The sequence below is a fragment of the Heptranchias perlo genome, chromosome 1 (assembly GCF_035084215.1).
Source record: "Heptranchias perlo isolate sHepPer1 chromosome 1, sHepPer1.hap1, whole genome shotgun sequence".
In the NCBI taxonomy this organism is placed as follows: domain Eukaryota; kingdom Metazoa; phylum Chordata; class Chondrichthyes; order Hexanchiformes; family Hexanchidae; genus Heptranchias; species Heptranchias perlo.
In genome coordinates this window covers 101,998,269-102,021,464 of record NC_090325.1, presented here as the reverse complement: position 1 = coordinate 102,021,464, position 23,196 = coordinate 101,998,269, and the positions used below count along the sequence as shown (strand labels likewise).

General features: G+C 43.7%; 1 protein-coding gene across 1 annotated transcript in view; it reads right to left on the bottom strand.

The window, feature by feature from the left end:
- LOC137335469 (protein sel-1 homolog 3-like) overlaps positions 1-23,196 on the bottom strand; it is a 67,787-nt gene that overhangs the window by 41,595 nt on the left and 2,996 nt on the right. The window contains exons 2-9 of the mRNA XM_068000844.1: positions 21,638-21,764; positions 21,116-21,237; positions 19,011-19,126; positions 18,715-18,773; positions 14,787-14,919; positions 6,327-6,462; positions 1,136-1,294; positions 138-358 (exon numbers count right to left, since the gene is read on the bottom strand). Of these exons, the coding sequence (XP_067856945.1) occupies positions 138-358; positions 1,136-1,294; positions 6,327-6,462; positions 14,787-14,919; positions 18,715-18,773; positions 19,011-19,126; positions 21,116-21,237; positions 21,638-21,764 (1,073 nt within the window). The remainder of the gene's footprint in view (positions 1-137; positions 359-1,135; positions 1,295-6,326; positions 6,463-14,786; positions 14,920-18,714; positions 18,774-19,010; positions 19,127-21,115; positions 21,238-21,637; positions 21,765-23,196) is intronic.

The window sequence follows — 23,196 nt, the reverse complement described above, 5'->3', positions numbered from 1 at the left end:
CTGTCTGCTTTTAGCAAATTCATAATCTGGAAAAAAAAACTATAGCAACTTTTTTTTAAAAAACACATGAAAGGACTTTTCATTTTAACAAGGCAAAACAATTGAAATAGTTGTCTTATCCCAAATGATTGCATTACCTGCAAAGGTTGTACTTCCACACCTAGGCCAGTCTCAAAAATAACTGCCAGGAAGTAGGCTGCTCTGTAATAGCCACTGCAGCTGGCTTGCATTAATGAAGTGATCAGGTGGCCAATCTGCTGGGTACCGTCTGGACGAGCAAGTATCTCTACTGTGTTCCGAAAAAGTTTCTCGCCCACTTTAATGAGTGTAGAACGTAGATTTGGTGAATGAGTGAAGTCTAAGCACAAGATCACAACAAAAGATTTGTAAAAATGCTGAAAACTGTAAGAAAATTGGTACACTTTGCAATTGAAATTATGTAATGATTTGTACCTCTTTTTTTCCCCTGCAAGCCCCTAAACTATTCCAATATTTCTAGACAGTTTTTTTATATCAATGGTCAGTGCGGTACAAGAGTAAAATGATGTCACTTTGTCGATGAATGTGGGTCATGAGGTAAGTACACATAAAATTCTTCATAACAAAACTGGAAAATGCCAGTTTTTCTTCATAATTTGCAGGTCACAAATGAAATTGCATGGCTTTGAATCATACACTTTCATTTGCAGGTAAAGAACAGGGAAAAGCAAACATTCTCCTATTTTTAGAGAGAAAATTTGCCTCCATGTTTTCATAAAGGGTATGAGAGAGGGAGTCTAACCATCCTATTCCATGATGTGGTAGGATGCAGGCTTGCTGCCATGATTCCCACATGACGAGTTCCAGATCTTGTCTCATCAAGGTGTGGTGCTGCATGGTCACCAGATATTTCTGCACAAGGAAGGCAGAAGCTATAAACTTTGTCATCTTAGTTCACATCAAAATGGTCAGCTATAGAGCAACAATGGCAGAGACTGAGATGAGACACCTGCCTGCCCTCTTGACAGCAATATATGCATCAAAGTGAGGCTGAAAAGAGGGGGAAATAGAGCATAAAGGACAAAAAGTAAAAGAACAGCAACAATGAGAGTTAAAATAATGAACACTTTTTTGTTATGTAAACAGTTACAGTTACCTAAAAATGGCTCCGAAGCCATTGTCTGAAGTAGATCAAATAAAGTCTTGTAATTCTTCTCTGTTTTTTTCCCCCAGGGACGTGCTGTACATTTTTCTTCATCGTAATTTATCTGTCCATATTTAGTGACCAACTGTAAATAATAATTGCTGTTTCTATCTATAAAAAAAGATTATAACGATGCTAGAACGTGAAGAATTTTCCATAATTTACAGCATGTATGTCTCCTAAAATATGTAAAATATCTTGTCTCACTTACTGTACTCAGTTGTGTTTTGATTTGTAAGATTATTTCCCTCTTTACAGGAGAATCATTTCATGGGGGGAAAAAATAGGAAATTTCCATCACAAAAGCAATTTCAGGAGTGGTACTAGAAAAATGAGGGGACTCTATACATGTTATCACTAATACCCTCCAAAGGGCCAAGTCAAATGGATGCAGTTCTCAAAAACAAATGTAATATCTTTAGTAGAGTTTGTGTCATATGCAGTCTTCATAACACTGATATGAATATATTAGTATACATTGTTCTATGCTGCAGTGTGAAGAACTTACAAAAACACTCGTCAGGAATAGATTCAAAAATCTAGCATGAGAACCAAGATAAGTTAGTTGCTCCACAAGAGCTAGATTGTAATCTTGTAGCAGATGACAAGTTCCACATCATGCATCTACTTCTAGCATTTTGCTACCTGTAAATCAGATATGAGCCACAAGAATCAGCCAAACCCATACAATCTAATGAAAAGGAACTCCTGCATGATCTTAAAAAAACAAATACATCTCCATCTTATGGACCATGTCAACATACAACACATCCCAAAAGAGCCTGCCACTAAAACCTAGACTGACAATTCACAGAAAAATGGTAGGACATATGGAGATGGACGCTCAACTTTCCAGGCAGCAGAACTCCAGCTCAAGCTCATACACCAAACATCTAATGCCACACAAAGACCTGCAAATCCCTCTAACAGAGGAACATTAAAAGCACTGAAGGCCACTGAACCGAGAAGGTGTCTATGGCAGAATTACAAAAGAAACTTCAGAGTTTCTGACCTGTTATTGTTTTTCATTTGAGGAGTTGGTTAGTATAATAAATACTGCAAATACTTATCTATTATATAGCCGTTATAAATTTGCTTGTTCATCTTTTGCTCAATAAATTAACTCGAAAGTTAAAAATCTATAACAAGGTCTGATGTTGTGATACACTGCTGCTTTTCAATGATGGAAGAAAATTCCTGTGGAGGTACAGAATGGATCCAGTAGCAAAAGTACAAAGGTATTATGTGTATTGTCCTATCAGAATGATACACTTGCAGTGTTAAATGTGCATTTTGATGTCAAGTTAGTTTTCCTGGATCTGAACTCTGAATAGCAATCAAAAACGTGCTCATATATCAGGGCCAGTGAGGGTACTCTCAAAACCATAGGGATTGAAGGGATTCTGGTCCTTCAGTAATGTCAGAGAGCATGAAGGACTGCTTGCCTGCTATGTTGTGGAGATGCCGGTGATGGACTGGGGTGTACAAATGTAAGGAATCTTGTAAGGAATTTTGTTATGAAGAGTGCGTACACTCACCTGACGAAGGAGAAAGCCTCCGAAAGCTTGTGATTTTCAAATAAAACTGTTGGACTATAACCTGGTGTTGTAAGATTCCTTACATTTGCCTGCTATGTGTAGAAGCTTCCGAGAAAATGCCGAGACTTCAAAGCAAATTCAGTATCAGAGAGCCAAGACTTCAAAGTAGAACAGGTGTTGATTCCACATACAACAACAATGGCCCAGACGATTATCAGAGGGAACTGTCAACAAACCCATGGCTGTGGAGGAGTGTCTTAATCGATATCACTCGACTGGATTGAACAAAACAATGACTACAGAAAACTTTAATCTATCCCTTTCTTGATCAGTTGTAAACAATTTTACAACACCAAGTTATAGTCCAGCAATTTTATTTTAAATTCACAAGCTTTCGGAGATTTTCTCCTTCCTCAGGCAAATGTTTCAAGAGCTCCTTGAAGCCTACGCATTTATACATATAGAACAATACATGGTGTTTACAGACTGCCCCTGCAACTGCCCGTTGCCAAGGCAATCACCGTGTTCAGACAGAGAGGTGTCACCTGCAGAACCCCCGAATACACATTCAACAAAAAAACAAACAGGGAAAAAAAACAGAGAAAAAAAACACAGAGAGAGGCAGAAACATCCGGAAGGCAGAGAGAGCCAGCAAATGACCCATTATATTAAAAACAGATAACATTTGTTCGCTGGTGGGGTAACGTGTAGCGTGACATGAACCCAAGATCCCGGTTGAGGCCGTCCTCATGGGTGCGGAACTTGGCTATCAATTTCTGCTCGACGATTTTGCGTTGTCGTGTGTCTCGAAGGCCGCCTTGGAGTACGCTTACCCGAAGGTCGGTGGATGAATGTCCATGACTGCTGAAGTGTTCCCCGACTGGGAGGGAACCCTCCTGTTTGGCGATTGTTGCGCGGTGTCCGTTCATCCGTTGTCGCAGCGTCTGCATGGTCTCGCCAATGTACCATGCTCTGGGGCATCCTTTCCTGCAACGTATGAGGTAGACAACGTTGGCCGAGTCACAGGAGTATGAACCATGCACCTGGTGGGTGGTGTCCTCTCGTGTGATGGTGGTATCTGTGTCGATGATCTGGCATGTCTTGCAGAGGTTACCGTGGCAGGGTTGTGTGGCGTCGTGGACGCTGTTCTCTTGAAAGCTAGGTAGTTTGCTGCGAACGATGGTCTGTTTGAGGTTGGGTGGCTGTTTAAAGGCGAGTAGTGGAGGTGTGGGGATGGCCATAGCGAGGTGTTTGTCCTCATTGATGACATGTTGAAGGCTGCGGAGAACATGGCGTAGTTTCTCCGCTCCGGGGAAGTACTGGACGACAAAGGGTACTCTGTTGGTTGCGTCCCGTGTTAGTCTCCTGAGGAGGTCTATGCGATTTTTTGCTGTGGCCCGTCGGAACTGTCGATCGATGAGTCGAGCGTCATATCCCGTTCTTACTAGGGCGTCTTTCAGCGTCTGTAGGTGTCCATCGCGTTCCTCCTCGTCTGAGCAGACCCTGTGTATTCGCAGGGCCTGTCCATAGGGGATGGCCTCTTTGACGTGGTTAGGGTGGAAGCTGGAAAAGTGGAGCATCGTGAGGTTGTCCATGGGCTTGCGGTAGAGTGAGGTGCTGAGGTGCCCGTCTTTGATGGAGATTCGTGTGTCCAAGAAAGAAACTGATTCTGAGGAGTAGTCCATGGTGAGCTTGATGGTGGGATGGAACTTGTTGATGTTATCGTGTAGTCTCTTTAGTGATTCCTTGCCGTGGGTCCATAGAAAGAAAATGTCGTCGATGTATCTGGTGTATAGTGTTGGTTGGAGGTCTTGTGCAGTGAAGAAGTCCTGCTCGAACTTGTGCATGAAAATGTTGGCGTATTGGGGTGCGAATTTGGTCCCCATGGCTGTTCCGTGTGTTTGGGTAAAGAACTGGTTATCGAAGGTGAAGACATTGTGATCCAGGATGAAGCGGATGAGTTGTAGGATGGCTTCCGGAGATTGGCTGTTGTTGGTGTTGAGTATTGATGCTGTCGCAGCGATGCCGTCATCGTGGGGGATACTGGTGTATAGTGCCGAGACGTCCATCGTGGTGAGAAGTGTTCCTGGTTCAACTGGTCCGTGGGTACTGAGTTTTTGTAGGAAGTCTGTAGTGTCACGACAGAAGCTGGGGGTTCCCTGTACGATGGGTTTCAGGATGCCCTCGATGTATCCAGAGAGGTTCTCACACAGGGTTCCGTTGCCTGATACGATGGGACGTCCGGGTGTGTTGGCTTTGTGTATCTTTGGGAGGCAGTAGAAGTCTCCCACGCGGGGATTACGTGGGATGAGAATGCGTAGGATGCTTTGAAGGTCTGGATCGAAGGTCTTGATCAGTTTGTTGAGCTGGTGGGTGTGTTCTTTGGTCGGATCTGCGGGTAACCGTCTGTAGTGTTCCTGGTTGTCCAGTTGTCGGTATGCTTCTTTGCAATAGTCTGTTCTGTTCTGTATGACTATGGCTCCTCCTTTGTCCGCTGGTTTGATGACGATGTTGCGGTTGGTCTTGAGAGCGTTGATGGCGTTGCGTTGTGCTCGGGTGACATTCTGGACTGTCTTCTGAGTGCGGCTGATGAATCTGGCATTGACGCATTTCCTGACAGCTTGAGCATACATGTCCAGCTGAGGGCAGCGACCCTCCGGAGGTATCTTGATCAGAGCTTGCATGATGTAGCCATGAGAGCAGAGATGGGGTATAAAGTATGACTCCTAAACTAAGGTGCACACCTAGAATCAGGAGATTCTGTAGAAGTGTGCACCCAGAATCAAGGGATTCTGAAGAAGAGGAGACATCAGGGGACGTCTAAAGAACACCAATACCGAAGGAACGGAAGGCGACGCATAAGGCCAGCTCCCAAGACTGAGGATTTGATCAACCCGAGGTCTTAAGTGGCTTTCTCCAAGTAAAGGTTGCATTTCTGTCATTCTTTCCATGTATAACCAGTGTCAGCTTTGTTAATAAAAAGTTAATCTTGAATTGACAAAGTTAATGTACTTTTATTTCTCTCTCTGTAATTGGTGGTCCCTACGGGTCGAACTTATGATAAGGAACAGATAGAAGTATTCTTTTATCTTACAGGGCTTATGGTTCACCCATGTCAGTAATCTAAAAATACAGAAGCTGAAATACCTACAGAAAGACAGAAAAGATCCATAACATGTAACACAGCACTGTTGCAGCACTATTAACAGAACCCATGCAAGAGAATTACCCTAAAACATTGGCTGCCTCCATCCAGCCCAGAAAGCTTTAATTAGCTTAGGCGTATAAACTCCAACTAATATGGACAATGCTTAAATGCTATAGCCTTCCCAAAAAAAAATTGTGACTGGGAAGTTTACTGAACATTTAATGTTATGCTTGTCTCTTTTGTGTTGGGTTTGTTTTGATGACTAGTACTTCATTAGAATCCATAATCACCAGCTGAGTAAATCATTAGCTTCTCCATCACAACCTTTAATTAGCTCATGATCGCCTCTGCATTCAGACTCTATAGTCACAATAACTACTGATATTTGTTTTGCATACATATATAAGACAGTATAATTTCATTTGTTAATAAGGTTCATAAACTTTAGTTTACTTACTCATTTGCTGTATTTTCTTGTGTAGTCCAAGGGACTGGAAATACTTCATAATAACTGTATTGAGGTCTTTGCATTTTTTATAGTACTGTTTAATATGTTCATGGAGTTTATGATCAATTACAAGAGGATTTGAAATCTGAAAACACAAGATAGGAATGATTTTAAATACAGTTAATTGAATGTGTTAAAAACAAATATAAATGGTTATTGATGGTGCATTGATCCCTTGCTTACTCGCCCACCATGCACTTGTGGTTTATTGAAAAGTTAATTTTGTACCATTTTGTTTAGTAATGAAGGTGGTGGGAGGAGGGAGGAAGAGAGTAACATTTACTGTACAAGATTTTCAGGATTGATATATTTTGTAAGCTTATCAGAATTTTTTTTTAAGAAAATAACTGCCAATGAATTTCTTGTGTTCTCAACTAATCGGTTGATTTGAATATCTGTAAAGTCCTAGGGCTATTTGTTCCATCGGTCTCGTCTCCCGGTTGCTGGTGGGGAGGGGGCGCAACCCATCCGAGGCACTGATTTCCCTGGCAGTCTAGGAATCCTCCTTATTCCTCCGCGCCCCACCAAGTTCCTTCAATTACTAATCATTATTCAGAGTTCTGACGCAGAAACTGGCTTGGCATCAAAATGCACATCTAACACAGCAAGTGTAACATCCTCATTCTGACAATAAGGAAGATGGGTATTCGGGTAGAAGACAACAATGAATGAACGGCATCCTTCTCAAATATTAAAAACATTATTGGTTTTGTACAAAAAGCAATACTTGTACTGCTTAGAACCTACCCTTCAATGTGCTGACAACACCATCAGTTTACCAAACCTTCACACTCATGAAAACAGTTCTGTGAGTTATCTATTTTACAGGTTTAGTCTTTAATCAAAAAGGTTGCAAGGTGTTCTGTTCCAAAGTATAATAGCTTTATTAAGTTAAACCACCCACCCTTCAAACAGTGAGTCTGTGCAAGGATATAATCTCTCGCCACGTTAAACAACCCACCCCTAAAACCAAGAGTCCACGTGAGGATATGTTGATTGGTCCAGCCTCACTCCGAGAATGTTCTAATCAATAAAAGTTGTACTTATCTTATATGTGTTTTTAAGACACATTGGGCTCGATTTTAAAACAAAAGTCCAGGCGCGTTGGGGGTGGGCAAAGAAAAATCGGCTTTTCAAGGACCGGGCAGAAATCCCGGCTCCAAGATGCCGAAGAATGAGCATGACCCAGAGCCACCTGGGTGCACGTGCCGTTCCCGAACATGGAAGTCCCGCTGGCAATTAAAGCCGGCGGGACGATATTTAAACCACCAATTCACCTAGTTAAAGTCGTTAAAAAAAATGAATAAATGTAATTTAGAATGAAAGCAAGTGATTTCAACGATGCTTCAACTCGTTTCCCGTGCTGTGTGAAACACTGCATTGGGAAGTCGTCGGGTTTCAGCCATTTGGACATTTAAATCCCTGTCCGACAGATGGGGATAAAAGGTCAGTTATTGCAGCAGGGCACTCAGTTCTCTCCGACAAACTTTTGGCTGGGAGATCTTTGTGTTTAGACTGAAAATTCTTGGTTTTCACTCAGAATTCTTCTGTTTACACATATTTACCAACTTTTTGGACCCCCTCAAACTGACACTATCAGGAAGGGGGGCGCGATGGCTGCCTTCACCAGTGCATCCGAGGACGAGGAACATCACCATCCTCACCAGGCATGACGTGCACTTCCACCACTTGTAGCTCCACAACACAGTGCTGCGCCACAGGGACCCGTACAAGAGCAGAGAGGGCAACAACAGAGGAAGCGACGTCGCAGGAGGCACTACCCTCGCCAGAGGGTCTACAGACCGAAGCTCAGCTTCCTGGACCTCTCTAAGGATCAGTGCATAGAGGATGAGAGTGTGTTGTCAGGTGTCGCAGACATCTGCAGTCTCCTTCATGCCGAGCTTCTCCCGGCTGGGCCTGGGGGCATCTCATTACCAGTCACAATTAAAGTGACCACTGCCCTCAACTTCTTCACCTCCGGATCAATCCAGGGTGCCACCGGTGACATCGCCGGGGTCTCTCAGTCGTCTGCACACATGTGCATAAGGCAGGTCACCAACGGTTTGTTTCGCAGGTCCTCGCAATACTTCAACTTCCCCAGGGACGACCTCAGCCAAATGGAGAGGGCAGTGGGATTCCACTCTGTGGCTGGCTTCCCACGTGTACAGGGTGCAATCAATTGCACCCAAAGAGCAATCCGAGCACTTCCACACGAGCCAGGACTGTTCATCAACAGGAAGGGATCTCACTCCATCAACACTCAGTTTGTTTGTGACCACCGCAAAAGATTTCTTCGTGTGTGCGAGATTCCCTGGCAGCTGCCATGATTCGTTCATTCTGAGGGAATCCAACATCCCAGCCCTCTTCCACACACCAAACACCCTTTAGGGCTGGCTCCTCGGGGCCAAGGGATACCCCCTGCACACAGGGCTCATGACACCCCTGTGGAACCCCATCAGTGAGCAACAGCATATATACAACAGCCACATTGCCACCAGGTCTGTAATTGAACATGCATTAGGACTGCTGAAGATGTGATTTCAGTGCCTCAAATACGCACCAGTGAGAGTGGGTCACATTATAGTAGTGTGTTGTGTCCTGCACAACATGGTGCAACAGAGAGGGGTACCAGTTGATGAGGCCCCATGTCCTTATCCAGCATCCACATCTGCAATCAACGTTGAGGAGGAGGAGGACAAACCCATGGGCAGAGCAGCGGCTCACCTGGCTGCTCGTGAGGCCAGGGAGTCACTGATATGTGAACGGTTCTCATGAGATCACAAAATGAGAATAGTCCAGTCCTCACACCAACTGAAATGAGCAGCGCCAGCACCAGCCACCGCCTCCTCCCCGCCACTGCACAAAACAGTCCTGCACCTACACAATCACTCACTATAAAGTCACCCACTGGATGGCATCAAGTCTTGCCATTCATGATGAAGCACATGAAAGGGAGATATCACAAAAGGCAGTCAAGAATGGGTAAGACATGGCAGTAGTGGTGAGAAGGATAACATTTAATGTGACTTTAACAAAAACCAAATATAAATAAAAAACATGATGTGGAGATGCCGGTGATGGACTGGGGTGGACAAATGTAAGGAATCTTACAACACCAGTCCAACAGTTTTATTTGAAAATCACAAGCTTTCGGAGTTTACCTCCTTCGTCAGGTGAGTAAGTGAAGCATAGCTTCAAAACTCCGAAAGCTTGTGATTTTCAAATAAAACTGTTGGACTATAACCCGGTGTTGTAAAATTCCTTAAATAAAAAACATGGCAGTCTGTTAGACACCCTTGTGCATGCCCTTCGTGATCACAAATCCTTAGCCTTTCTCTTCCTACATCTACATGGTGCATCCCCTATGGCTTCAGCAGAGGTAGTGGCAGGTTGCTCATGTTCATGGCCGGACTGCTTAGATGCTTTGGGCCTACGCCCTCTGGAGTCCACGAGGGCCCCTCCAAAGACTGCTCCAACTGCACCTCTGCAGGGGCTGACTTGGTCACCTGGAGAGGAGACAGCATTGCGGGTACTGGTTGAGGGGGGCAGCGGGTGAGACATGGGAGCGCTTTGAGTGGCGCCCCCACTTCCATGTCCCCTTTTGCCATCATCCTTCTCCTGGACCAGGCCCACATCACTCCTACCACCCTGCTGGAGAACAGTTTGGAGGACGTGTGATGCCTTGGAAGCCCAGTTGTAAAGTTTCTGCCTGCCTGTTTAAGACGGCAGAATATTGTTCACCATGAGTCTGAACAGCCATTGAGCAGGGCCTGAATGGACTAATTTGTGAGCCATGCTTGAAGCTCAATGGAAGCTAGCCTTCTCTCCATCGCAGACATTTCCGCAGTTACGTGCGACACTATCTCAGACAGTTCCTCACGTACCTGTGTCACCATTCCACTAATGCAGGAGGGGGACTCCTCCACCCTCTGCGCTATTGTGGAGAGTGTGCGTGGCACCTGTTTCAGTACCTCACAAATGTGCTGCTGTCCCTCGGTCATTCTCCTTTTAAAAAATGGCCCCCAGGGTTCAGCATCTGCGTCCAGCTAAGCAGAGCCTGGGGAGGAGTGCTCCCACCAACGCCTCAGCTGCCCCTGCCATCAGTGTCTGCTCGTGCTCACATCTGTGTAGTAACTCACCAGGTGCCAACCCAACTAACTGACTACTAGGACCCACCGAGGTGTGAGTATCTGCGCTGGTGGAAGGCAGTCAAGATGTGATGGTGCACCCAGAGAGAGGGAACTCCTCTAAGGAATTGCCCTCTCCCATCACTCTGGTCATTGAAGGGCTGTAAGGGAACAGAAGGCAATATTAAGCATCATCACAGATGCGACATGTTGCGATGAGCATACTGAGATTTTCAACATGCCAATCATTGTTAAGACCAATTCATGTGTGTGATGAATGTTAAAGTTGTGTGTGGGGTGCCAGTCTCAGCATCTCCGACGGACAGGCACCCGAGGATGCAGCTGATCTGCAGGGCCTCCTCCTCCACCTCTGAGGACCACTATTTGTTGTGGCCCTCCCCCCCTCCAGTCCTCGCCATCTCACATGCATTTTGCGCTCTCTTCTCCTACAAGGGGAGAAAGTACAGACGTGTGAGTGAGTGAGTGAGTGAGTGATGGTGAAGTGGTCAGCTGATGAATGCGTTGCTTTGGGTCAGGTTGACCGTGAAAGAGATGCATCAGAGGGTGAGTATCAGAAACATCACATTGGATCAGGAATGGGGTGAGTGGTAGTAGTGGGGTCACAAATGGGGAGGTGAGGAAGTGGAGGTAAGTTGAGGATGCGCCGTACGTGGGTGTGAGGAGTGTTGTGATGGAGTAGTCTTGGCAGTGCCGAATGAGTTGGGGTGGGGGCGGGGGAGGTTGATGTGCACCACGGAATCGGTAAGTGTACTCACATTTGCTGACCTAGTTCAGTCAGTCATTGAAACGCTTCCTGCACTGGACCCAAGTGCAGGTGCTGTTGCTCCTGCTCGTGCCCTCCTCGAGCCAGGCCGTCTTCGTCCTCCTCCTCGGCCAGCAGCACCTCAAGTGAGGCATTGCTGAATCTTGGAGCAGCCTTGCCCCTGTGCTGCTCCATTGTGTCTTCTTGCTCTTTGTTCCAGCAAAATTCATTGGAGCAATGGCCCTTTAAATCTAGATGCCGCAGCTGACGGCCTGTCATGCGGGTGCACAGTCCACCCACTGCGCAGCTTTCAGACGGCAAACCCGGAAACAAAATTAACCGCTACCAATTAAGTAGCGACCGCATGGGGAACAGTAAGTTTTTATTATTCGCATTTGCTGCGTGTCCAGTGACTCCCCCACCCCGCTGCCATACCTTGGCCTTATTAAAATCATGCCCATTAGCTTTTTATGGGCCTCCCACGAATCATCCTCTATCTCATGGGGCAATCATCCGTCTTACTCCCATATGCACATGACATCTGACTTTACTACCTCCCTCGTGATCAGTTGCCTCTGAGTTATCAAGAACTCTTATCTTTATCCAAAGCATAATAGAATAACAGAAAGGTTACAGCATGGAAGGAGGCTATTCGGCCCATCGAGTTCACAACGGCTCCATGCAAGAGCAATCCAGCTAGTCCCGCTCCCCCGCCATTTCCCCGTAGCCTTGAAAATTTTTTTACTTTCAAGTACTTATCCAGTTCCCATTTGAAGGTCATGATTGAATCTGCCTCCACCACCTCCTCGGGCAGTGCATTCCAGATCCTAACCACTCGCTCAGTAAAAAAGCTTTTCCTCATGTCACCTTTGGTTCTTTTGCCAATCACCTTAAATCTATGTCCTCTAGTTCTTGATCATTCCACCAATGGGAACAGTTTCTCTCTATCTACTCTGTCTAGACCCTTCATAATTTTGAATACTTCTATCAAATCTACTCGCAACCGTCTCTGTTCCAAGGAGAACAACCCCAGCTTCTCCAATCTATCCACGTAACTAAAGTCCCTCATCCCTGGAATCATTCTAGTAAATGTCTTCTGCACCCTTTCTAAAGCCTTCACATTTTCCCTGAAGTGATGAAGGTGCTGCCGCAATGCTGTTAGGTAGGGAGTTCCTGGATTTTGACCCAGTGACAATTAAGTATTGAATTGAGCTGCTCTCCTGCATTTAATTTTGTAATGTGCAACCAGTCGTTCTGCAAAATAACCACATTGTGGGGGCTCAATGTTCTGTGCAGGTGCAAGATGAGCATGGCATTTTAGCCAGTGGCAGATGTGAAGCAGTGATGTCATGACGTTATGTCACGACATTACTATGGACTTGTCCATGCCTCATGATGTTACGACTGAAACATGCTGATGTCCTACAGCAATTAATTTACTTTTGTTACCTCTAGACTCGACTGTTCCAATGCCGTCCTGGCCGACCTCCCGCCTAGCGCCCATAAACTTGAGCTCATCCAGAACTCTGCTAACCGTATCTTAACTTGCACCAAAGTCCCGTCCACCCATCACCCCAGTGCTCGCTGACCCACAATGGCTCCCGAGCAGAGAACACCTGGATTTTAAAATTCTCATCCTTGTTTTCAAATCCCTCCCTATCTCTGTAACCTCCTCCAACCCTACAACCCTCCAAGATCTCTGCACTCCTCCAATTCTGGCCTCTTGCGCATCCCCGATTTTCATTGCTCCACCGTTGGTGGCTGTGCCTTCAGCTGCCGAGCCCCTTAGCTCTGGAATTCCCTCCCTAAACCTCTCCGCCTCTCTACCTCTCTCTCCTCCTTCAAGATACTCCTTAAAACCTACCTTTTTGACCAAGCTTTTGGTCACCTGTGTTAGTATCCCCTTATGTGACTCGATGTAAAATTTTGTTTGATAACGCTCCTGTGAAGTGCCTTGGAACATTTTACATGGGACACTAAAGGCGCTATACAAATGCAAGTTGTTGTTGTAATAAACGTAGAGACAGCTCCCCTTTCCCATCTTATAAATAGGAGACCTTAATGACATCAGATGCTCATTACTCTAAGAGGCCCTCTCTGCACAAGGTCATAAAAAGCTTGTTTTGGTTAAATAGAAAGCCCTTGTTCACAGGGAAAGCGAACATAATGCTTTTCCCTAACAAGGTTAGCAATATTATAGAAAGCCTGTGTAATGCTTTTCTTATAAGCTCCTTTCCCAGTAAACCCTTGTTCTTCTGCTAAATCTAATGTATAAATGTCAGAAAATGTATAAACAAAGCTCCGAAGAAAATCAAATATAGTTACTATGTTTCAAATACATCAAAATTATAGATTTGTGAACTGTAGCTTACTTATGGTGTTGTGCTGTCAATAGCTTATCAACCCCACCTGAGTATTTAGGTGGAATAAATCACAACCTGGTTCAAAAATGGTACAATGAGATAAGATGGAAGCTGTGAATGGCAGAAATAAAAAAACTACTTCATTCGCTCACGATTTTGACCAAATTTGACCATTTCATCTTTGGCCACCTCAAATGCTTCAGTCAAGCCAAACACAAACTTCAGGAACAGTGTTTCACCTCTCACTTGGACACTTTGTAATACTCTGATCTGAACACTGAGCTTAGCAACTTCAAAACTTCACCATTTTTCCCATTCAAATTCTAATCCATTACCTCCATCTTGCATATGTTTTACTCACTTTTTCTCTTTCAAATGCATTGTCACAGCCTGGCCAAGATGACTGTTCAGTGCTATCCTGCACATTTCATCTCAGCATTTTAAAGATCTGTTTTTAAGGCTATTAACTACTCTTTGAAATACTGGTTTGCATATTTGACTCTTGACCTTTATCTAATTTTCTTTCCCTCCCTTTGCTTTGCTCATTACCATACAAGGACTCTACTGCCATCCTCAGCATCTGAACAAAGTCAGGTTCATGCTTCTTTTCTTTTCTGCTTCTGATGGGCTTGGTGCATATTTCCAAGATTTGCTATTTTTGTTTTTAAACAGCCATGATGAAGCCTAGGCTTACAGCAAATTGGAATTGATTTGTAATGGAGCTAGTAAGTAACTACAATGCTGCTGTAAACAAGATGGTACAGCTATCCCTAGAGATGCCAAGACCCAACTACTGATGCTGCTAGAAAAAGCAGCACTTCTGCCTCCACAAGCATACATTTATCAGTCCACCAGCCCACCCATACAGACCAACTATATGGTTTTCTAATTGCTGGCCTGTACAGGCCTGTTAGACCCATGAAGGAAGGCTCAACAGCCATGAATTGTGGTTGTCAGTTGATCTAGTTTCTGCTCCACAATATTCTTGAAGCAGTTCTGTAATATAAGTGAGGTTAGTCGTGCATCTGTAACAACATCTGAGTGTTCACAACTGCTAATCGGTGACAGTAAACAAATTAGTCCAAACATTCAGGAGGAGGCAGTAAACAGCACACATTTTTATGGTGCATTCACGTTTGCGGATTCTGAAATTTACCTCTTGGCCTTTTAGGGCTACGACCCGGTAATACTTCACAGGACCAAAGAATCCCTCAAAACCCCGTATATGGTTGCTGCCTCCAAGTACAAGGTATCCAGCTGAATCATTGTGATGAACATCTCCAGGATAGCTGGAAAATAACAGGATTTAAAGACTAGTGACTCTTCCATCATCCTGCACAAATAGGCATTAAAATGATCCTATAATTCATACTGTCCTGGCATGATGCATAATAAAGATGTCCCAAATACTCATTTCCCAAGCAAGTTACTATTTCAATTTATTTGAAATGGAAGAATAAAGATGGTTGACTCCTAAGCATAGTCTCTTTATTATCATAGGAACTGCTAGACTAAAAAAGACCAAGGTCCATCTAGTTCGCCTTCTACCATTCTGGTAGCCACATGATACAATAATGGAGTTGTTGACTAATCATAGCAATCAATCTCTATCAGTTTAATCTACAACAGACCCAGACATGAGACTAGGAAAACCCCAGTGATGGAGAGCTTTGGGAACCATAGGTCCAAAGTTACCGTTCCATTCAAGGCTGCTACACTTACCACGTCTTGTCTCAAATTACTAATTTCCTGTATCCCAAATCAATTGGGGATTTTTTGTGGTTGGAATGAAGAGTGCAGGCTGTGCTAATTCTGTGTTTTGCCTTGTTTGGTGTAGGCCAGCCTTCAGGGATTTCCCTGTTTTTTTTCCTCTCAGGCTAAATTTCTCTTCCTTTTACAGCATTGTATTGGGCTTTTACTGGTTTTGAGGTGGACGCCTACCTCAGAGAACCTGACAGGTGGTCTCTGGGGATCCAGCCAAGACCAGTGCATTCTTTTGGATGTCTGGAACCCATTAACTCTTCTGGACCAAAATACTTCCTCCACATGGTGTGGAGTGGATCATAGTAAATTCAATGATTGCAAGGTTCATGACATTAATTGTTAAAATGACTACATTTACTTTGATTTGTTTACATAGATAATGCACTACTTATTCTGTTTATTGCATTATTTGATTTTTAAAAAAAAATTTCATTTGGAAATTTTTTTTTTTTTTTAAAGTTAGATATTTTTAGCGATCTACAGGTTGCATTGCAGCAACTCTCCAAGGCTACTTCGACAACACCTCCCTCCCTTGCGACCACTAACACTGAGAAGGCCAAGAACAGCAATGTCATTAGAACTCCATCACTCTCAAGTTCCCCTCCAAATCATGCACCATCCTGACTTGGACGTATTCGCCGTTCCTTCAGTGTCACTGCATCAAAATCCTGGAACTCCCTATCTAACACCATTGTGGGAGCACCATCAGCACAAGGACGGCAGGGGTTCAAGGAGAAGACCCACCACCACCTTTTCAAGGCCTCTAAGCATGGGCAACTTCAACCATATGCAGCTCATGAGATGCTGGTTGACCATCCTACTCTAATAATGAAGAGAGCCAATTCTATGAGGTGCTATAACTCAGACTCCCCAAATCTGAAATCATCTACGTCGCTCTTTTCTACACTCGTATCAAATACATCAATGTCCTCTTGAAAATAGCGTCCCTAAAATGCATCCAATATTCCAAAAATGGCCTCACCAGTGATCTACACAAATATAGAATAGCATGTTTTGATTTATAATCAGATGTTCTAAAGGTGCATCCTCAGAAATGATTAGTCCGATTAATAACTTCATATTGACTGAATATTTAAAAATGATTCACACTTTATTATTTTAAATATGTATACATTTTGATTATTGAACTGTAGGGATGAATAAATCTTGGAGCAAAAATCATAAGGCTCCATATTTAACCACTGTGACAGAAAACAACATCAGGAGTCCCATGCTCATTGAAAGAAAGAATGAACTTGCATTTATATAGCGCTTTTCATGGCCTCAGGACATCCCAAAGCGCTTTATAATGAAATACATTTTGAAGTGTAGTCACTGTTGTATTGTAGGAAATGTGACAGCCAATTTGCACACAGCAAGGTCCCACAAACAGCAATGAGATAATGACCATATAATCTGTTTTGGTGATTTTGGTTGATGGATAAGTATTGGCCAGAACACTGGGGAAACTCCCCTACTCTTCTTCGAATAATGCCTTGGGATCTTTCAATCTACCCGAGAGGGCAGATGTGGCCTTGGTTTAATGTCTCATCCAGAAGATGACATATCTGACAGTGCAGCACTCCCTCAGTACTGCACTGAAGCGTCAGTCTAGATCGGGGTGTCAAACTCAATTTACATGGTGGGCCTGACCCGGCATCCTGGCACTTGACGTGGGCCACATTCAACAAAAGTTATTTGGACACACTGGGTGGATAGAAATTGGAATGCGTTTCACCTGTCTTTTTGGGTGTAAAACAGGCGCAATGTATACCAATTTCTGGGCGCGAGGCCTTGCACCTAATTGCACCAGCAGCATGGCCGCAGTCATATTGGTCCTCACTGTTTTTAGGCGGACCTGTTGGCTGCCTGAAATCAGCATTGGATCAATTTAAATATGCAAAGGGTCCTGCGCCTATTTCAGAACCCTTCTGCAAATTGCGTGAGGAACTAGGTGGAGCATGTGCTTTAAAGGGACCGCTGAAGAAATGGTGGGGAAATTTTATTTTACTTCCCCTTCTGGAGGAGCAGGAGTGCTTCTCCCAGCTCCACAGCACCACTGTGGGCCGCTGCCGGCCCATACTCGGTCCTCTGGCATCTCCACCATGTATTGGAGCTTGTGATGCTCCCTGAGCACCCATGGTCTCAGTCACCTTTGTTTCCATTCGCCCACAAATGAAAACAATCTTACACTATTCACCCACAGTAAGGATCCCAGGTTTCACTCACTTATTACTGGATGCTCCTCTCTCGGCACCGCTTCTACTCATTACATTGCGGCTGCTGCTGCTCCCGCTCCCGGCTCTGCAGAAAATGTTGGACCTCACGCCCACCCCACCCCATTCCTCTCTTTCCCCCCCCCCCACTGCCCTAGACCTAATCCCTCTGATCCCCCCCGCTGCTGTTTCCCTCTTCCCCCTCACCCAAGCCCCAAGTGTCCCGACCCCCAGTTTCCCTCCCTCCCCCTGCTCTGAGCCCCAATCTTCCTACTGCCTCCAGTCCCAATCTCAGTCTCCTGACACCTGAGACTAGAGATCAGTGTCAGGTTCAAAAAGGAAACAGCATTAATGTATATCTTTGCATTTCTCAGGTTATCATAGAAATGCTGACCATATTGTATTGTTTTGGAAATTAAAGATGTCATAAAGCTCAGTATTATTTTGTTATTCTCTACTATACCCATCACTCGGTTTGTATCTTGATTTTATACAGAACAGCCATGCCTGAATGATGAGGAAACAGTCTGCAATGACTATTATAAATAGCCTAATATACGTTGGCCTGAATTTCCACAGCATGCCACCCAACATCAGGCGGTAAGGCAGTGGAGGAGGGGGAAATGACGTGGGGAACCTTCCGGCAGATCCCTGCCCGATTGCAGTGCTGCAAATTTACTCTACCAGGCAGGCATCTCGACTGCCCAACTTTTGACTGCCCTCTGCATGTAAGTGATGGTGGTGGCGGCGGGGAAAGACGGCTAGGGAAACTGACCTATTCCCCGGCATGCCTGCTGCAGTGCTGCTGACCCCTGGTTAGACTTTTTACATTTTAATGAGCCCCGACCCAGGAAAATGGATCGTGGTCACAGCGGTGGGTGGAAGTCTCACCTCAACCCACCAAAACCACCTCAAAGAGAAATCCAGCCGTTGTGTCCTTTCGAACTCCAGCAACAATCAATTTTAATCATACACAATGATAATATTATCAATGATGCCACCTTCAGACAGTTGTGAATTCAGGCTTTCACTTCCTTTCAGCAAATTAAGTCTTTTATATAGTTAGAAAATATAGTTAGAAAATATTCTTTTAGTTTAACTTACACATAAAATGCATCTTCTCGGGTATGCAGTTTTTCACCATAGCTGACTGACAAAGTCATCTATAAAAAAAGTTGAATAAGCAAAACTGTGTTGTGGAAGATTGCTATTCACAAACATTTTCACACAGAATTAGTTGTTAAATTGTTAATTAAGTAGAACAGCTTAGCCAGTTGCTTTGTTAAGTAGAAATGTTATTTATTCTTGTAGGAGGGATGGAAATAAAATAAATTTTCACTCAAAAGACAGAAATGATATTAGAATAGATGCATTCTATTTTTAAAATTCACATTAATTACCCTTCTGCCTTGCATGGTGAGATCCAAACGACACCACCGCCTCAATGGCAGTTTGAATTTCGACGTTCCTGCAATGTATTTACCAGAGGACAGCATCGCCTGAAAGTGAATGTCACCTAAAGGAAAATCACAAAGTTAGTAACACTTAATGGAGCTTAAACATCATTCGGGTGAACATGTGCTTCATAGATTTTTTTCTAATGTTGACCTATCAACTGAGGAATCCACACGAGAGAAAAAAAAACTGCAAAGTCAAAGGTCTTTTTTATTTTCCACCTACACCCATGGACATCCTCTTGACCTCTTCATAGATACCCCAGTCGGGGAACACTTCAGTAGTCAAGGACATTCAGCCACCGATCTTCGGGTAAGCGTTCTCCAAGGCAGCCTTCGAGACACAAGACAACGCAAAATCGTCGAGCAGAAATCGATAGCCAGGGGAAACATCCTCCCTGCAGCTCCAACAACACTCAAGAAGCTCAACACCATCCAGGACAAAGCAGCCCGCTTGATTGGCACCCCATCCACCACCCTAAACATTCACTCCCTTCACCACCGGCGCACTGTGGCTGCAGTGTGTACCAGCCACAGGATGCACTGCAGCAACTCGCCAAGGCTTCTTCGACAGCACCTCCCAAACTCACGACCTCTATACCTAGAGGGACAAGGGCAGCAGGCACATGGGAACAACACCACCTGCACGTTCCCTTCCAAATCACACACCATCCAGACTTGAAAATATATCGTCGTTCCTTCATCGTCGCTGGGTCAAAATCCTGGAACTCCCTTCCTAACAGCACTGTGAGAGAACCTTCACCACATGGACTGCAGCGGTTCAAGGCAGCAGCTCACCACCACCTTCTCAAGGGCAATCAGGGATGGGCAATAAATGCTGGCCTTGCCAGCGACGCCCACATCCCATGAATGAATAAAAAAAAAGATTAACTGGTCATTTGTGCAATTTAGATGCCACATTTGCCAACATAATAATAGACTACATATATGAAAAGTAATTCAAGTGAAGCATTTTGAGATATTGCTCAGGAACATAAGATGCCAATGCAAATCTTTCTTTACTCTAACCCTCTGATCCTGGACAAAAAAAACCTAACCTCTAGGTCCCTCGCCAACTTCCTCCCTGCTAATCAGACACACACCAAAACATTCATGTCTCTGTTGACCTTCTGAATGACTGCTTTGTTCCTGCCTCGTTCTCCACAATACAACAGTCACCTTTACATTCTCAATCCAAAGGCAGCAGACTTCAATGCACATTGGTCAAAAGCAGGCTCTTCGCCCAATGCCAGGTCTGGCTTGATCACTTCAAGTTGCATCACCTATCCGTCTCTCAGCGAAAACCTTTTACTACTTCAGAATCAAACTGGAGGGCAAGGACAATCCAAACGCCTCTTTTCTATTACTGTTTGAAATTCCACTTTAATGCATGCATATAGTAAAAATACGACAGTGTCCACTTCAACTATCACGTCAATTCAAGAATTACCTCTCCTCAATCCAATGCTCAGCAACATCATCAATCTATCCTTTTCCTCGGACCATACTCCCCCACCTTTCAAAACTGTCACTACCGCACTTCATAAAAAGTCTATTACCAACCCCTCTGTCCTCCTGAACTACCATCACATCTTCAATCTCATCTTCCTATATTAGATCCTCATGAGTCACTGCCGTCCAACTCCATGCCCACTTCACCCTCTACCCCCTGTTTAATTGCTCCAGTCTGGATTTCTACAGCACCAAAACTACGCTGGTTAAAGTCACCAAAGACATCCATAGCATAGCAACGATGGCGTGCTATTCCTCCTCGTCTTCTCCACAGATTTTAATACAGTTGACCATTCCTTCCTCCAACCCCACTTTTCCTGTGCTCCTTTTCTGCGGCATCTTCTCCTTGTTCCATTCCTTTCTGTCCCAAAACAGGTGGTACAGCGCTGCCAACAACTTCTCCTCCTGTACCCTCACAGTTACCTACCTATTCACCAAAAGAGAAAACTGAAAGCAGCAAGCCACCTCTAACATAGCACTATTATTGCTATGGTTAAGGGCATCTGACAATTTCAGAATCTTATAGAAGTACTGCTTACCATTTTGAGTTAGAAACAGTAATGGGGTGCCATAGGTCTGTTTTTCATTGATGTGATGGAAGATCCCACAGAGATGCCGTTTACACCCATGGAGTACATAAATCCAGATTGACACAGTAAACCTATCAAACATTTTTGAATAAATTATCTGATTACATTACATGAAAATTCTACAAATAATGTTGAGTGATTTATAGCATAATCTAAGAAAAAATATCGCAAGCATGAACTTAAAATGTACATTCAGTACTTGCTTGCTTTACTATGTATATTTGCATCTGTCTGATCCTTGTTATATGTCTCCAAAACATCCATTGTTATGTACTCTTCCTGCTTTGTTTAAATTTAAATTAGCAGAGCTAATTCGCAACAATTATTTAACTGTACTAAACTACAAAGAGACTTTATGTTAGTTTCTGACATAGGTAGCCAGGAAATTAGAAGCATAAATCGTGCACCCTGCTCCCAACAATGAATGTCAATAAGTATATAATTTGGAGTATTCTGAGTTGCTGGGCCCACCTTGGATTATTGACAAGTTGTTTACTTGTCACTTCCAGTTCCAGGTTATTAAATTTTTTTAGCTTTTTTGTTATTCCAAAGTTCAAACCTGTTGATGCAAATGGAAAACGAAGTAGCTCCACAACATCTAGGAAAAAGGAAAAAAGTTATTCAAGGTGCAGTATTCCGTTGATATAGAAGAGCTCCATTAAAACTAAATCTGCTTGCTGGAGGGAAAAAAAACTGACCTGAAACTGGATTCAATATAAATCACACAGAAAAAAAATTCAAATTGAGCTAAAAGATCTGTTAGCAGCTCTTAACAATGATTAAAATCAAATCAGTGCATTATGAGCTTGTTTTGCAATGCAGGCCCTGTTCACAGAGTGATCTGAACAAATTATTTGGAAATAAATTGCCGTTCCTTCATCGTCGCTAGGTCAAAATACTGGAACTCCCTTCCTAACAGCACTGTGGGAGAACCTTCACCACACGGACTGCAGCGGTTCAAGGCGGCGGCTCACCACCACCTTCTCAAGGGCAATTAGGGATGGGCAATAAATGCCGGCCTCGCCAGCAACGCCCACATCCCATGAACAAATAAAAAAAAAATTACTGTGACAATAAAACCTTCCAATTTCAGGGGTAAACACGATTAAATCCAATAACTACCTTCTCTCCGTACCCAATGATCCTTACCACCTCTCTCCTTTCCTTCATAAATGGATCTCTGAACCTATCAGTGGTATTCCCACCTCTCAATCATTACTCCCTCTTCTCCTTGTAAAGCATTCCAGAATGTTCTTCTACATTAAAGCACTATAGAAATGCAAGCTGCCAAGTTCCAAAGCCTGATAAAACCCAGAGACGTTGACACTGGCAGACTGCAATTCCAGCGTATCACAGAGAGCACGTCATCATCTCTCCATACCAAGGGGTAGTATTGACACAAAACGCAGAGTTGCCTGCATTGGGTATAGACTGAACCAAGTGTATTGAAAATGCAGAAAATGCTGGAAAAGCTTAGCAAGTGAGGCAGCATCTGCGGAGAAAGAAACAGAGTTAATGTTTCAGGTCAAAGACCTTTCGTCAGAACTGTTCTGTATTTTGCTTTTGATATTGCAAATGTAATTGGGTTTACAAGCATTTTATTTTTTTCTTCAAAAGCCGTTTTAATTTTTCTAAATACAAACATTCGATCTTCTGTTTGATTCAAAAAAAAAGCACGTGTTTGCCTGCAACTAATTTAGCCCAGCACTAAAAAAAAGTGCTGGAATTTTTGTAGCTTCTGATGACAAAATCAAATGGAAGACTCACTTTTAATTTCCTCCTTGAAGGCGGCATTACATTGACACTACAATCTTTCCAGTAACCAAGGCTTTGTTTTGCTAAAAACTAAAAAAGCTCTCTGTTTATATCTGAAGATGTTTCTTACAAAGGATAACTATCCCAGTATAGACATTTCTCATTGTATCTATGTTTCATATTATTACTCTTTATGTTTGCTGAACCTTTGTGCTTCATGATTCTATTTAATTGTAAATAATATTTTAGTTATGTTAGCCTGTAAATTCTGATCT